The 15,544-nt window shown below is 43.9% G+C and overlaps 1 protein-coding gene across 5 annotated transcripts in view; it reads left to right on the top strand.

The window, feature by feature from the left end:
* The window catches only part of LOC135506265 (DNA (cytosine-5)-methyltransferase 3A-like), a 113,706-nt gene that overhangs the window by 40,190 nt on the left and 57,972 nt on the right, over window positions 1-15,544 (top strand). For all 5 annotated transcript variants that reach the window (XM_064925801.1, XM_064925800.1, XM_064925804.1 and 2 more), the window contains 5 exons: window positions 2,137-2,343; window positions 3,420-3,578; window positions 7,860-7,967; window positions 12,234-12,393; window positions 12,478-12,624. In XM_064925801.1, the coding sequence (XP_064781873.1) occupies window positions 2,137-2,343; window positions 3,420-3,578; window positions 7,860-7,967; window positions 12,234-12,393; window positions 12,478-12,624 (781 nt within the window). The remainder of the gene's footprint in view (window positions 1-2,136; window positions 2,344-3,419; window positions 3,579-7,859; window positions 7,968-12,233; window positions 12,394-12,477; window positions 12,625-15,544) is intronic.

Below are 15,544 nucleotides of genomic sequence, written 5' to 3'. Positions count from 1 at the left end.
GCAGAAATACTCATAATAAACATTGATAAAATATACAACTGTTATTCACAGAATTAAAGATAGACTTCTCCTTAATGCAACCGCAGTGTCAGATTTTTTTTTTTAACTTACGGAAAAAGCATAATCTGAGAACGGCGCTCTGAGCCCAAAACAGCCAGAGGAATATCCGCCATTTTGGAATTAACAAAGTTAGAAACAACACCATAAATATTCACTTACCTTGGATGATCTTCATCAGAAGGCACTCCCAGGAATCCCAGTTCGACAATTAATGACTGATTTTTTTCCATAAAGTTCCATCATTTATGTCCAAATAGCCACTTGTTGTTAGCGTGTTCAGCCCAGTAATGCATCTTCATGAGGCACAGGCACTTCCTCCAGACAAACTCGAAAAGTTCCGTTACAGTCCTTTAGAAACATGTCAAACGATGTAGGGAATCAATCGCTAGGATGTTTTTAACATAAAACATCAATAATGTTCCAACCGGAGAATTCCTTTGTCTTCATAAAAAGCACTGGAACGAGAGGTAACTCTGTCGGGAGCGTGCGTCATGAGACCAAGGCTCTCTGCCAGACCTCTAACAAAGAGGTCTCATGAGCCCCTCCTTTATAGTAGAATTCTCATTCAAGTTTCAAAAGACGGTTGACATCTAGTGGAAGCCCTAGGAAGTGCAAGCTCATCCATATCTCAATGTGTATTCGGTAGGGCAAGCTATGAAAAACTACAAACCTCAGATGTCCCACTTCCTGGTTGAATTTTTCTCAGGTTTTCCCCTGCCATATGAGTTCTGTTATACTCAGACATCATTCAAACAGTTTTAGAAACTTCAGAGTGTTTTCTAGCCAATACTAATAATAATATGCATATATTAGCATCTGGGACAGAGTTGGAGGCAGTTCACTCTGGGCACGCTATTCATCCAAAAGTGAAAATGCTGCCCTATATCCCAAAAGGTTACATTTTTGGGTTCAGAAGTAAGTTTAGACTGAACATTACTCACTCAGTTTTGTGCTGGATGGTATTTCCAGGTTCCGCTGTGTTTATTCTGCAGGTTTTGGTTTGTTAGATGTTTTTCTTCTTGATAATCCTTGGTAGTAATAGTCCATTCAGGTAATTTTGTCCAAAATCAAGGTTTTAGGTATGGACTTGTGATTTGGAAAAAAGGTTTTGATCTTGAGTTAGTATCCTGTATATACGTCCTTGCGAGAAAATGTTATTTGATCTTTTTATAGTCTCTCAGATCATTCACAGATTTGTGTAAGTTACCTGTGGCGCTGATGTTTAGGACGAGGTATCTATAGTTTTCTGTGTGCTCCTGTAACAGTTCTCGTCTGGTGAAGGAGAAGCGGACCAAAATGCAGCGTGGTATTTTTGAGACATGTTTAATGACGATGAAAAACACGAAAAAACCAACAAACGGACCGTGAAAACCTATACAGCCTATCTGGTGACAACAAACACAGAGACAGGAACAATCACCCACGAAACACTCAAATAATATGGCTGCCTAAATATGGTTCCCAATCAGAGACAACGATAATCACCTGCCTCTGATTGAGAACCGCCTCAGGCAGCCATAGACTATGCTAGACACCCCCAAGACAAAACACACCACAAAAAACCCATGTCACACCCTGGCCTGACCAAATAAATGCAAACACAATACATATCGACCAGGGCGTGACAGCTCCAGGGTAACGGTGTCCAGATGAAATTTGTATTTGTGGTCCTGGCAACTGGACCTTTTTTGGAACGGCATTATTTTTTGTCTTACTGAGATTTACTGTCAGGGCCCAGGTCTGGCAGATTCTGTGGAGAAGATCTAGGAGCTGCTGTAGGCCCTCCTTGGTTGTTGACAGAAGCACCAGATCATCAGCAGACAGTAGCCATTTGACTTCAGATTCTAGTAGGGTGAGGCCGGGTGCTGCAGACTTGTTCTAGTGCCCTCGCAAATTCTTTGATACAGTTGACGTCAGAAGTTTACATACACTTAGGTTGGAGTCATTAAAACTTGAACAGGGTATGGTAGATCATAGCTTTCACCTGGTCAGTCTGTGTCTAGGAAAGAGTTTCCTTAATGTTTTATACACAGTGTGTACTTGGTGTTTATGACTTTCATAATGTGTGTTCTTCAGGCTGAGAGGCGGGCCCACCAGGAGGATGTGATGAGCGTGATGGAGAACCTATCAGAGCCAGAGTTTCAGAAGGAGGAGGAGCCAGCAGCCAGTTTAGCCACTCCCACACCCCAGCAACACACTGACCCCGCCTCTCCCACCATCGCCATGACGCCAGAGCCTGTTGCCAGGGGCCACCGGGCCACACCCAGAGATTCAGAGTACAAGGTAATTGAATAAAAAAATTGTAACCGCTATTTAACTAGGCAAGTCACTTAAGAACAAATTCTTATTTACAATGACGACCTAGGATGGTAGGAGGTTTGGTCTGTCTGGTGATATACAGTATACCATGTGTTTATAATAGGATGGTAGGAGGTTTGTTCTGTCTGGTGATATACTGTATACCATGTGTTTATAATAGGATGGTTGGAGGTTTGGTCTGTCTGGAGATATACAGTATACCATGTGTTTATAATAGGATGGTAGAGGGTTTGGTCTGTCTGGTGATATACAGTATACCATGTGTTTATAATAGGATGGTAGGAGGTTTGTTCTGTCTGGTGATATACAGTATACCATGTGTTTATAATAGGATGGTAGGAGGTTTGGTCTGTCTGGAGATATACAGTATACCATGTGTTTATAATAGGATGGTAGGAGGTTTGGTCTGTCTGGTGATATACAGTATACCATGTGTTTATAATAGGATGGTAGGAGGTTTGGTCTGTCTGGAGATATACAGTATACCATGTGTTTATAATAGGATGGTAGAGAGTTTGGTCTGTCTGGTGATATACAGTATACCATGTGTTTATAATAGGATGGTAGAGGGTTTGGTCTGTCTGGTGATATACAGTATACCATGTGTTTATAATAGGATGGTAGAGGGTTTGGTCTGTCTGGTGATATACAGTATACCATGTGTTTATAATAGGATGGTAGAGAGTTTGGTCTGTCTGGTGATATACAGTATACCATGTGTTTATAATAGGATGGTAGAGAGTTTGGTCTGTCTGGTGATATACAGTATACCATGTGTTTATAATAGGATGGTAGGGGGTTTGGTCTGTCTGGTGTTATACTGTATACCATGTGTTTATAATAGGATGGTAGAGGGTTTTGGTCTGTCTGGTGATATACATGTATAATAGGATGGTAGGGAAATTGGTCCATGTGTTTATAATAGGATGGTAGGGGGTTTGGTCTGTCTGGTGTTATACTGTATACCATGTGTTTATAATAGGATGGTAGAGGGTTTTGGTCTGTCTGGTGATATACTGTATACCATGTGTTTATAATAGGATGGTAGAGGGTTTGGTTTGGGCTGTCTGGTGTTCGGGAAGCTGCGTGGGTTCTCCTGGTGGCCTGGGCGCATCGTCTCCTGGGTGATGAGTGGGAGGAGCCGTGCAGCAGAGGGAACACGCTGGGTCATGTGGTTCGGAGACGGGAAGTTCTCTGTGGTGAGTTAGAACCATCAGAAACACAAGTGGAACCCTTATTCTTATGACTCCCCCTCCCGGATCCGGGAGCGTAATCGTCGCCTGACACTAATTAGCATAACGCAACGGACATAAATATCCCTAGAAAGTATTCCTATTCATGAAAATCACAAATGAAATATATTGAGACACAGCTTAGCCTTTTGTTAATCACCCTGTCATGTCAGATTTTCAAAATATGCTTTACAGCCAAAGCTAGAAAAGCATTTGTGTAAGTTTATCGATAGCCTAGCATAGCATTATGCCTTGTTAGAACCCTCAGACAGCTCCAGTTAGAACTTACACCTAGAACCTACAGAACATTCAATTATTTAGAACCCTCAGAATTTTTTATTATTTGTAACCCTCAGAACTTTCAATTATTTTGAACCCTCACTCAGAGCCCACATAACCTTCCATAGAACCTTCAATTAGAATCCCCCAGGAAGTAAAGAAGAGTGTTACAAGACAACACCCATCTCTCTCTCCAGGGGTGTTATAATACTGTAAACACCCATCTCTCTCTCCAGGGGTGTTATAATACTGTAAACACCCATCTCTCTCTCCAGGGGTGTTATAATACTGTAAACACCCATATCTCTCTCCAGGGGTGTTATCTCTCTCCAATACTGTAAACACCCATCTCTCTCTCCAGGGGTGTTATAATACTGTAAACACCCATCTCTCTCTCCAGGGGTGTTATAATACTGTAAACACCCATCTCTCTCTCCAGGGGTGTTATAATACTGTAAACACCCATCTCTCTCTCCAGGTGTTATAATACTGTAAACACCCATCTCTCTCTCCAGGGGTGTTATAATACTGTAAACACCCATCTCTCTCTCCAGGGGTGTTATAATACTGTAAACACCCATCTCTCTGTTATAATACTCCAGGGGTGTTATAATACTGTAAACACCCATCTCTCTCTCCAGGGGTGTTATAATACTGTAAACACCCATCTCTCTCTCCAGGGGTGTTATAATACTGTAAACACCCATCTCTCTCTCCAGGGGTGTTATAATACTGTAAACACCCATCTCTCTCTCTCCAGGGGTGTTATAATACTGTAAACACCCATCTCTCTCTCCAGGGGTGTTATAATACTGTAAACACCCATCTCTCTCTCCAGGGGTGTTATAATACTGTAAACACCCATCTCTCTCTCCAGGGGTGTTATAATACTGTAAACACCCATATCTCTCTCCAGGGGTGTTATAATACTGTAAACACCCATCTCTCTCTCCAGGGGTGTTATAATACTGTAAACACCCATCTCTCTCTCCAGGGGTGTTATAATACTGTAAACACCCATATCTCTCTCCAGGGGTGTTATAATACTGTAAACATCCATCTCTCTCTCCAGGGGTGTTCTAATACTGTAAACATCCATCTCTCTCTCCAGGGGTCTTATAATACTGTAAACACCCATCTCTCTCTCCAGGGGTGTTATAATACTGTAAACACCCATCTCTCTCTCCAGGGGTGTTATAATACTGTAAACACCCATCTCTCTCTCCAGGGGTGTTATAACCCATCTCTCTCTCCAGGGGTGTTAAACACTGTAAACACCCATCTCTCTCTCCAGGGGTGTTATAATACTGTAAACATCCATCTCTCTCTCCAGGGGTGTTATAATACTGTAAACATCCATCTCTCTCTCCAGGGGTGTTATAATACTGTAAACACCCATATCTCTCTCCAGGGGTGTTATAATACTGTAAACACCCATATCTCTCTCCAGGGGTGTTATAATACTGTAAACACCCATCTCTCTCTCCAGGGGTGTTATAATACTGTAAACATCCATCTCTCTCTCCAGGGGTGTTATAATACTGTAAACATCCATCTCTCTCTCCAGGGGTGTTATAAGCTACTTCCGGCGCCGACAGAGATGGCCGCCTCGCTTCGCGTTCCTAGGAAACTATGCAGTTTTTTGTTTTTTTACGCGTTATTTCTTACATTAGTACCCCAGGTCATCTTAGGTTTCATTACATACAGTCAAGAAGAACTACTGAATATAAGATCAGCGTCAACTCACCATCAGTACGACCAAGAATATGACTTTCGCGAAGCAGATCCTGTGTTCTGCCTTTCAACCAGGACAACGGAATGGATCCCAGCCGGCGACCCAAAAAAACGACTTCGTAAAAGAAGGAAACGAGGCGGTCTTCTGGTCAGACTACGTAGACGGGCACATCGTGCCCCACTTCCTAGCATTCTTCTCGCCAATGTCCAGTCTCTTAACAAGAAGGTTGATGAAATCCGAGCAAGGGTAGCATTCCAGAGGGACATCAGAGACTGTAACGTTCTTTGCTTCACGGAAACATGGATTACTGGAGAGACGCTCTCGGTGGCAGTGCAGCCAGCGGGTTTCTCCACGCATCGTGCCGACAGAAACAAACACCTTTCTGGTAAGAGGGGCGGGGGCGTATGCCTTATGGCTAACGAGACGTGGTGTGATCACAGAAACATACAGGAACTCAAATCCTTCTGTTCACCTGATTTAGAATTCCTCACAATCAAATGCAGACCGCATTATCTACCAAGAGAATTCTCTTCGATTATAATCACAGCCGTTTATCTTCCCCACCAAGTAGACACATCGATGGCTCTGAACGAACTTTATTTGACTCTTTGCAAACTGGAATCCATACATCCTGAGGCTGCATTCATTGTAGCTGGGGATTTTAACAAGGCTAATCTGAACAAGGCTAATCTCCCTAGAATGTATCAGCATGTCGATTGCGCCACCAGGGCTGGTAAAACCTTGGATCACTGTTATTCTAACTTCCGCGACGCATATAAGGCCCTGCCCCGCCCCCCTTTCGGAAAAGCTGACCATGACTCCATTTTGTCGATCCCTGCCTACAGACAGAAACTGAAACAAGAAGCTCCCACGCTGAGGTCTGTCCAACGCTGGTCCGACGAAACTGATTCCACACTCCAAGACTGCTTCCATCACGTGGACTGGGACATGTTTCGTATTGCGTCAGGCAACAACATTGACGAATACGCTGATTCGGTGTGCGAGTTCATTAGAACGTGCGTTGAAGATGTCGTTCCCATAGCAACGATTAAAACATTCCCTAACCAGAAACCGTGGATTGATGGCAGCATTTGCGTGAAACTGAAAGCGCGAACCACTGCTTTTAATCAGGGCAAGGTGACTGGTAATATGACTGAATACAAACAGTGCAGCTATTCCCTCCGTAAGGCTATCAAACAAGCTAAGCGTCAGTAGAGAGACAAAGTAGAGGCTGCACTGTTTGGAGGCTGAAGAAATTCGGCTTGTCACCAAAAGCACTCACAAACTTCTACAGATGCACAATCGAGAGCATCCTGGCGGGCTGTATCACCGCCTGGTACGGCAACTGCTCCGCCCACAACCGTAAGGCTCTCCAGAGGGTAGTGAGGTCTGCACAACGTATCACCGGGGGCAAACTACCTGCCCTCCAGGACACCTACACCACCCGATGTTACAGGAAGGCCACAAAGATCATCAAGGACAACACCCACCCGAGCCACTGCCTGTTCACCCCGCTATCATCCAGAAGGCGAGGTCAGTACAGGTGCATCAAAGCTGGGACCGAGAGACTGAAAAACAGCTTCTATGTCAAGGCCATCAGGCTGTTAAACAGCCACCACTAACATTGAGTGGCTGCTGCCAACACACTGACTCAACTCCAGCCACTTCAATAATGGGAATTGATGGGAAAGGATGTAAAATATATCACTAGCCACTTTTAACAATGCTACCTAATATAATGTTTACATACCCTACATTATTCATCTCATATGTATACGTATATACTGTACTCTATCATCTACTGCATCCTTATGTAATACATGTATCACTAGCCACTTTAACTATGCCACTTTGTTTACACACTCATCTCATATGTATATACTGTACTCGATACCATCTACTGTATCTTGCCTATGCTGCTCTGCACCATCACTCATTCATATCTTTATGTACATATACTTTATCCCCTTACACTGTGTATAAGAAATTAGTTTTGGAATTGTTAGTTAGATATCTTGTTGGTTATTACTGCATTGTCAGAACTGGAAGCACAAGCATTTCGCTACACTCACATTAACATCTGCTAACCATGTGTATGTGACAAATAAATTTGATTTGATTTTGATTTGAATACTGTAAACACCCATCTGTCTCTCCAGGGGTGTTATAAAACTGTAAACATCCCTCCCTCCCTCCCTCACTCCAACTATCTCTCCATCTCTTTCTCCCTCCAGGTGTGTGTAGAGAAATTAATGCCGCTGAGCTCCTTCTCCTCAGCCTTCCACCAGCCCACCTACAACAAACAGCCCATGTACAGGAGGGCCATATATGAGGCACTACAGGTACACACACATGCAAACACGCACTCACACACACATTCATAGACATACATTTTTTAAAACTGTATTATTATTATTTTTTCACCTTTATTTAACCATTTGCAACAGCGACCTGGCCAAGATAAAACAAAGCAATTCTACACATACAACAACAGAGTTACACATGGAATTAACTAAACATAGTCAATAATACAGTAGAACAAAATAAAACAAAAAGTCTATATACAGTGAGTGCAAATTAGGTCAAATAAGGGAGGTAAGGCAATAAAATAGGCCATGGTGGTGAAGTAATTACAATATAGCAATTAAACACTGGAATGGTAGATGTGCAGAAGATGAATGTGCAAGTAGAGATACTCTGGTGCAAAGGAACAAGATACATAAATAAATACAGAATGGGGATGAGGTAGGTATATGGGCTGTTTACAGATGGGCTATGTACAGGTGCAGTGATCTGTGAGCTGCTCTGACAGCTGGCGCTTAAAGCTAGTGAGGGAGATATGAGTCTCCAGCTACAGAGATTTTTGTAGTTCGTTCCAGTCATTGGCAGCAGAGAACTGGAAGGAAAGACGACCAAAGGAGGAATTGGCTTTGGGGGTGACCAGAGAGATATACCTGCTGGAGCGCGTGCTACGAGAGGGTGCTGCTATGGTGACCAATGAGCTGAGATAAGGCGGGGATTTACCTAGCAGAGACTTATAGATAACCTGTAGCCAGTGGGTTTGGCGACGAGTATGAAGCGAGGGCCAACCAACGAGTGCGTACAGGTCGCAATGGTGGGTAGTATATGGGGTTTTGGTGACAAAACGGATGGAACTGTGATAGACTGCATCCAGTTTGTTGAGTAGAGTGTTGGATGCTGTTTTATAGATGACATCACCGAAGTCGAGGATCGGTATTTATCACAGTGCCATCCGTTTTACAAGGGTAAGTTTGTTGCGATATAGGAAGCCGATTCTAGATTTAATTTTGGATTGGAGATGCTTAATGTGAGTCAATAAAGAGAGTTTACAGTCTAACCAGACACCTAGGTATTTGTAGTTGTCCTCATATTGTAAGTCAGAACCGTCCAGAGTAGTGATGCTGGACGGGCAGACAGGTGCGGGCAGAGATCTGTTGAAGAGCATGCATTTAGTTTTACCTGCATTTAAGAGCAGTTAGAGGCCACGGAAGGAGAGTTGAATGGCATTGAAGCTCGTCTGGAGGTTAGTTAACACAGTGTCCAAAGAAGGGCCAGAAGTATACAGAATGGTGTCGTCTGTGTAGAGGTGTACCAGAGAATCACAACTAGCAAGAGCAACATCATTAATGTATACAGAGAAGAGAGTCGGCCCGAAAATTGAACCATGTGGCACCCCTATAGAGACTGCCAGAGGTCTGGATAACAGGCCCTCTGATTTGACACACTGAACTCTGTCTGCGAAGTAGTTGGTAAACCAGGCGAGGCAGTCATTTGAGAAACCAAGGCTGTTGAGTCAGCCAATTGTTTTTTTATTTTTTTATTTTACCTTTATTTTACTAGTTAAGAACAAATTCTTATTTTCAATGACAGCCTAGGAACAGTGGGTTAACTGCCTGTTCAAGGGCAGAACGACAGATTTGTACCTTGTCAGCTCGGGGATTCGAACTTGCAACCTTTCGGTTACTAGTCAAATGCTCTAACCACTAGGCTACCCTGCCGCCCCAATAAGAACGTGGTAATTGACAGAGTCGAAAGCCTTAGCCAGATCGATGAATACGGCTGCACAGTAATGTCTCTTATCGATGGCGGTTATGATGTCATTTAGAGCCTTGAGCGTGGCTGAGGTGCACCCATGACCAGCTCTGAAACCAGATTGCCAAGCGGAGAAGGTACGGTGGGATTCGAAATGGTCGGTAATCTGTTTGCTAACTTGGCTTTCGAAGACCTTAGAAAGGCAGGGTAGGATAGATATAGGTCTGTTGCAGTTTGGGTCTAGAGTGTCACCCCCTTTGAAGAGGGGGATGACCGCGGCAGCTTTCCAATATTTGGGAATCTCAGACGATACGAAAGAGAGGTTGAACATGCTAGTAATAGGGGTTGCAACAATTTTGGCAGATCATTTTAGAAAGAGAGGGTCCAGATTGTCTAGCCCGGCTGATTTGTAGGGGTCCAGACTAGAGTTCGACCGATTATGATTTTTCAACGCCGATACCGGTACCGATTATTGGAGGACCACAAAAAGCCGATACAGATTAATCGGGCTATTTTTTTAAATTTCATTTGTAATAATGACAATTATAACAATACTGAATGAACACTTATTTTAACTTAATATAATACGCCAATAAAAATCAATTTAGCCTCAAATAAATCATGAAACATGTTCGATTTGGTTTAAATAATGCAAAAACAAAGTGTTGGAGAAGTAAAAGTGCAATATGTGCCATGTAAAAAAGCTAACGGTTAAGTTCCTTGCTCAGAACATGAGAACATATGAAAGTTGGTGGTTCCTTTTGACATGAGACTTCAATATTCCAAGGTAAGAGGTTTTAGGTTATAGTTAATATAGTATTTATAGGACTATTTCTCTCTATACCATTTGTATTTCATTAACCTTTGACTATTGGATGTTCTTATAGGCACATTAGTATTGCCAGTGTAACAGTATAGCTTCCGTCCCTCTCCTCACCCCTATCTGGGCTCGAACCAGCAACACATCGACAACAGCCACAATCGAAGCAGCGTTACCCATTGCTCCACAAAAGCCGCGGCCCTTGCAGAGGAATAACTGCTCCAAGTCTCAGAGCGAGTGACGTTTGAAACGCTATTAGCGCACACCCAGCTAACTAGCTAGCCATTTCACATCGGTTACTCCAGCCATTAGGCTGATAGGCTTGAAGTCATAAACAGCGCTGTGCTTGCGATGAGCTGCTGGCAAAACGCACAAAAGTGCTGTTTGAATGAATGCTCACAAGCCTGCTGCTGCCTACCATCGCTCAGTCAGACTGCTCTATCAAATCATATACTTAATTATAACATAATAATACACAGAAATACGAGCCTTTGGTCATTAATATGGTCGAATCCGGAAACTATCATTTCAAAAAGATTTTTTATTTTTTTATTATTTCAGTGAAATATGGAACCGTTCGGTATTTTATCTAATGGGTGGCATCCCTAAGTCTAAATATTCTTGTTACATTGCACTTGTTACATTGTGAAGAGACCTCTGGTGACATGTGTTGTGAATTAGTCATGGGTGTCTGAGCTCTGTGCCAGTAGTTTAAACAGACAGCTCGGTGCTTTCAACATGCCAATACCTCTCATAAAGCCAAACAGTGATGAAGTCAATCTCTCCTCCAGCAGAAGAGATAGCCATGCTGACTCTTCGTCTACATTTAAGGGCCAGCCATGCTGACTCTTTGTCTACATTTAAGGGCCAGCCATGCTGACTCTTCGTCTACATTTAAGGGCCAGCCATGCTGACTCTTCGTCTACATTTAAGGGCCAGCCATGCTGACTCTTCGTCTACATTTAAGGGCCAGCCATGCTGACTCTTCGTCTACATTTAAGGGCCAGCCATGCTGACTATTCGTCTACATTTAAGGGCCAGCCATGCTGACTCTTCGTCTACATTTAAGGGCCAGCCATGCTGACTCTTCGTCTACATTTAAGGGCCAGCCATGCTGACTCTTCGTCTACATTCAAGGGCCAGCCATGCTGCCCTGTTCAGGACCAATTGGTACTAACGACTTCCCACTGCAAAACTTAACAAGGAGCTTCAGTCAGTTTCAGAATGAGTGGCAAGAAATACTTTTCCCTGATTGCAGCACTTTGTTAAGTGTTTCGGTGATTTCACTCACAGTAATAGCTGACGTGTTGAGTCATCCACATACATAGACAGACTAGCTTTACTCAGAGCCAGTGGCATGTCATTAGTAAAGATTGAAAAAAGTAATGGGTCTTGACAGCTGCCCTGTGAATTCCTGATTCTACCTGGATTATGTTGGAGAGGCTTCCATTAAAGAACACCATCTGTGTTCTGTTAGACGGGTAACTCTTTATCCACAATATAGCAGGGGGTGTAAAGCCATAACTCATACGTTTTTCCAGCAGCAGACTATGAACAATAATGTCAAAAGCCGCACTGAATTCTAACAAAACAGCCCCCACATTGTTTTTATAATCAATTTCTTTCAGCCAGTCTTCAGTAATTTGTGTAAGTGCTGTGCTTGTTGAATGTCCTTCCTATAAGCATGCTGAAACCCTGTTGTCAATTTTTTTACTGTGTGTGTGTGTGTGTTTAGGTGGCGAGCAAGCGTGCCGGCAGGCCTCTCCCCTCTTGTGATGGTGGTGATGATGCAGAGGGTGGGGGGGCGGAGCTACAGAAGCAGAACAGGAAGTTGATAGAATGGGCCATGACAGGCTTCCTGCCCAGCGGACCTCAGAGTCTGGACCCCCCTGATGGTACACATACACTCACACAAACACACACACACACACACAAACACACATAAGTAAGTGTTTCCTGTTGTTTGACCCTCCCCCCAGAGGAGAGACACCCATATAAGGACGTGTATCCTGAGATGTGGGTGGAGCCAGAGGAAGCTTACACCCCGCCCCCTCCGACCAAGAGGCCCCGCAAGAACGTTGCTGAGAAACCCAAGATCAGAGAGGTCATCGATGAGGGGACTAGAGGTAAACACACACATGCTAAAGTCTCTTCTCAGTCCGACTCTTTAAAGTTGTAATAGTAGAATGCACTTGGTGGATACTGCCTCATCAGTTCCTCTTGTCATGTCAGTCATTACAGACCTTAGAGAGATATTTATAACTTGAAATGTCCAGATCAACTAGCCCATACTAGTGCTCCAGTCTCAGCAACATCAACCTGTTTTAGTGACTGACAGACAGGGTCTCGTAGGGCTCCAGTCCCAGCAACATCAACCTGTTTTAGAGACTGACAGACAGGGTCTCGTAGGGCTCCAGTCCTCCCTGTCAGAAAAACCAACAGACAACTTGGACAGCATATCAACTGTAGACATGGTGCTATGGTTATTGTGAGTGATCTAATTTATGTTCATTTAACTTTGTCTTTCTGGTGAGTTCATACAAACTTTTATCTGCTACTGATAGACTGGAGACTGTCAGAAAACATGGTTGGAATGTTAATCATTTGGTTTTCTATTCCATTGGTTACCTGGAGAAAGATGCCCCAGGGGCAGAGTGGCCCACACGCATTGAATATGGTTCTTTTAAATGTTAGAGCAATCACTAGTAAAACCTTTCTTGTGAATGACCTCATTACTGAGCGTGAAGTTGATTGAATGTTTCTCATCAGAAAAGGGGAAAAGGGTGGAGGGACATCCTCTATTTACACTAATGCTCTCAGCTGTAAGGACATTTCATTTTGCGACTTTGGGCCTTTTGAGCATCATGCTATACTGTTTAAATGTGAGCTACCAGTGCTGGCCATAACCCTGTGTAGGACACCACAGCACTGCCCCTCTTGCTTTTCTGATTTATCTAAACTATTGTTGTAACGGCATTCCTCCTCCTCTTCTGAGGAGGAGAAGCGAGAAGGATCGGAGGACCAAAGCGCAGCGTGGTAAGTGTCCATAGCGTTTATTTAAAGACATAAACTGAACACCACAAAACAATGAAATGTGAAACGAACGAAACCGAAACAGTACCGTGTGGCAACAAACACTCACACGGAAACAAACACCCCCAAACCAAAAGTGAAACCCAGGCTACCTAAGTATGATTCTCAATCAGAGACAACTAACGACACCTGCCTCTGATTGAGAACCATACTAGGCTGAACTCAAAACCCCAACATAGAAAAGCACAGATAGACTGCCCACCCCAACTCACGCCCTGACCATACTAAATAAAGACAAAACAAAGGAAATAAAGGTCAGAACGTGACAATTGTCTGTTGTCCCTGAGAACTATGATAAAATCATTGTGTTGGGAGATTTTAATTCATGTTGACAAAGAGACTGACTCCAAGACCATTGAATTTCTGAATCTTTTGAGCTCTATGGACTTTATCCAACATGTTACTGGGCCCACCCTTAACCACAGCCATGTTCTGGACCCGGTTATTACCAAGGGTCTTTCTACTGGGCCCACCCATAACCACAGCCATACTCTGAACCTGGTTATTACCAAGGGGCTTTCTACTGGGCCCACCCATAACCACAGCCATACTCTGGACCTGGTTATTACCAAGGGTCTTTCTACAGGGCCCACCCATAACCACAGCCATACTCTGGACCTGGTTATTACCTAGGGGCTTTCTACTGGGCCCACTCATAACCACAGCCATACTCTGAACCTGGTTATTACCAAGGGGTTTTCTACTGGGCCCACCCATAACCACAGCCATAGTCTGGACCTGGTTATTACCAAGGGGCTTTCTACTGGGCCCACCCATAACCACAGCCATACTCTGGACCTGGTTATTACCAAGGGGCTTTCTACTGGGCCCACCCATAACCACAGCCATGTTCTGGACCTGGTTATTACCAAGGGTCTTTCTACTGGGCCCACCCATAACCACAGCCATGTTCTGGACCTGGTTATTACCAAGGGGCTTTCTACTGGGCCCACCCATAACCACAGCCATGTTCTGGACCTGGTTATTACCAAGGGTCTTTCTACTGGGCCCACCCATAACCACAGCCATACTCTGGACCTGGTTATTACCAAGGGGCTTTCTACTGGGCCCACCCATAACCACAGCCATACTCTGGACCTGGTTAATACCAAGGGGCTTTCTACTGGGCCCACCCATAACCACAGCCATACTCTGGACCTGGTTATTACCAAGGGTCGTAGTACTGTGTTCATCATTGATGTCCAAATAGCTTATTTTTTTAGCGCGTTTGGTAAACAAATCCAAACGCGCGTTCAGGTCCAGGCGAACGTCAGACGAAAATTCCAAAAGGTATATTACAGCCCGCAGAAACTTGTCAAACGAAGTATAGAATCGATCTTTAGGATGTTTTTATCATAAATGTGATTTGATTTGAATGCTGCAGCATGAGTACTGATAAGGAACACGGAACAGAGAGCACACATTACATCGGTTTTAAGTTCTCTGCACTGGCTGCCTGTGAGTTTAACAATTCATTTTAAGATTATTCTATTGGTTTTCATATCAATCCACGATTGTGCGCCCCAATACATGTCAGACATACTTTTATGTTATGTACCCAGTAGGTCATTCAGGTCCTCTGGCCTTTTAACTACCACAAAGTCTAGGACCAAGAGGCAGGTAGAGGCCTCCATTATCTGGAATTGCTGCCAGAGAACCTGATGGGGACCAAGAGGCATGTCCAGAGAACCTGAGGGGGACCAAGAGGCATGTCCAGAGAACCTGAGGGGGACCAAGAGGCATGTCCAGAGAACCTGAGGGGGACCAAGAGGCATGTCCAGAGAACCTGAGGGGGACCAAGAGGCATGTCCAGAGAATCTGAGGAGACCAAGAGACATGTCCAGAGAATCTGAGGGGACCAAGAGGCATGTCCAGAGAACCTGAGGGGACCAAGAGGCATGTCCAGAGAACCTGCGGGGGACCGAAACTAAATTTAAAAGAGATCTTAAAACA

The sequence above is a fragment of the Oncorhynchus masou genome, chromosome 19, assembly GCF_036934945.1.
Source record: "Oncorhynchus masou masou isolate Uvic2021 chromosome 19, UVic_Omas_1.1, whole genome shotgun sequence".
In the NCBI taxonomy this organism is placed as follows: Eukaryota; Metazoa; Chordata; class Actinopteri; order Salmoniformes; family Salmonidae; genus Oncorhynchus; species Oncorhynchus masou.
The sequence above is the reverse complement of the archived record's forward strand: the minus strand, read 5'-3'. Positions and strand labels throughout refer to the sequence as shown.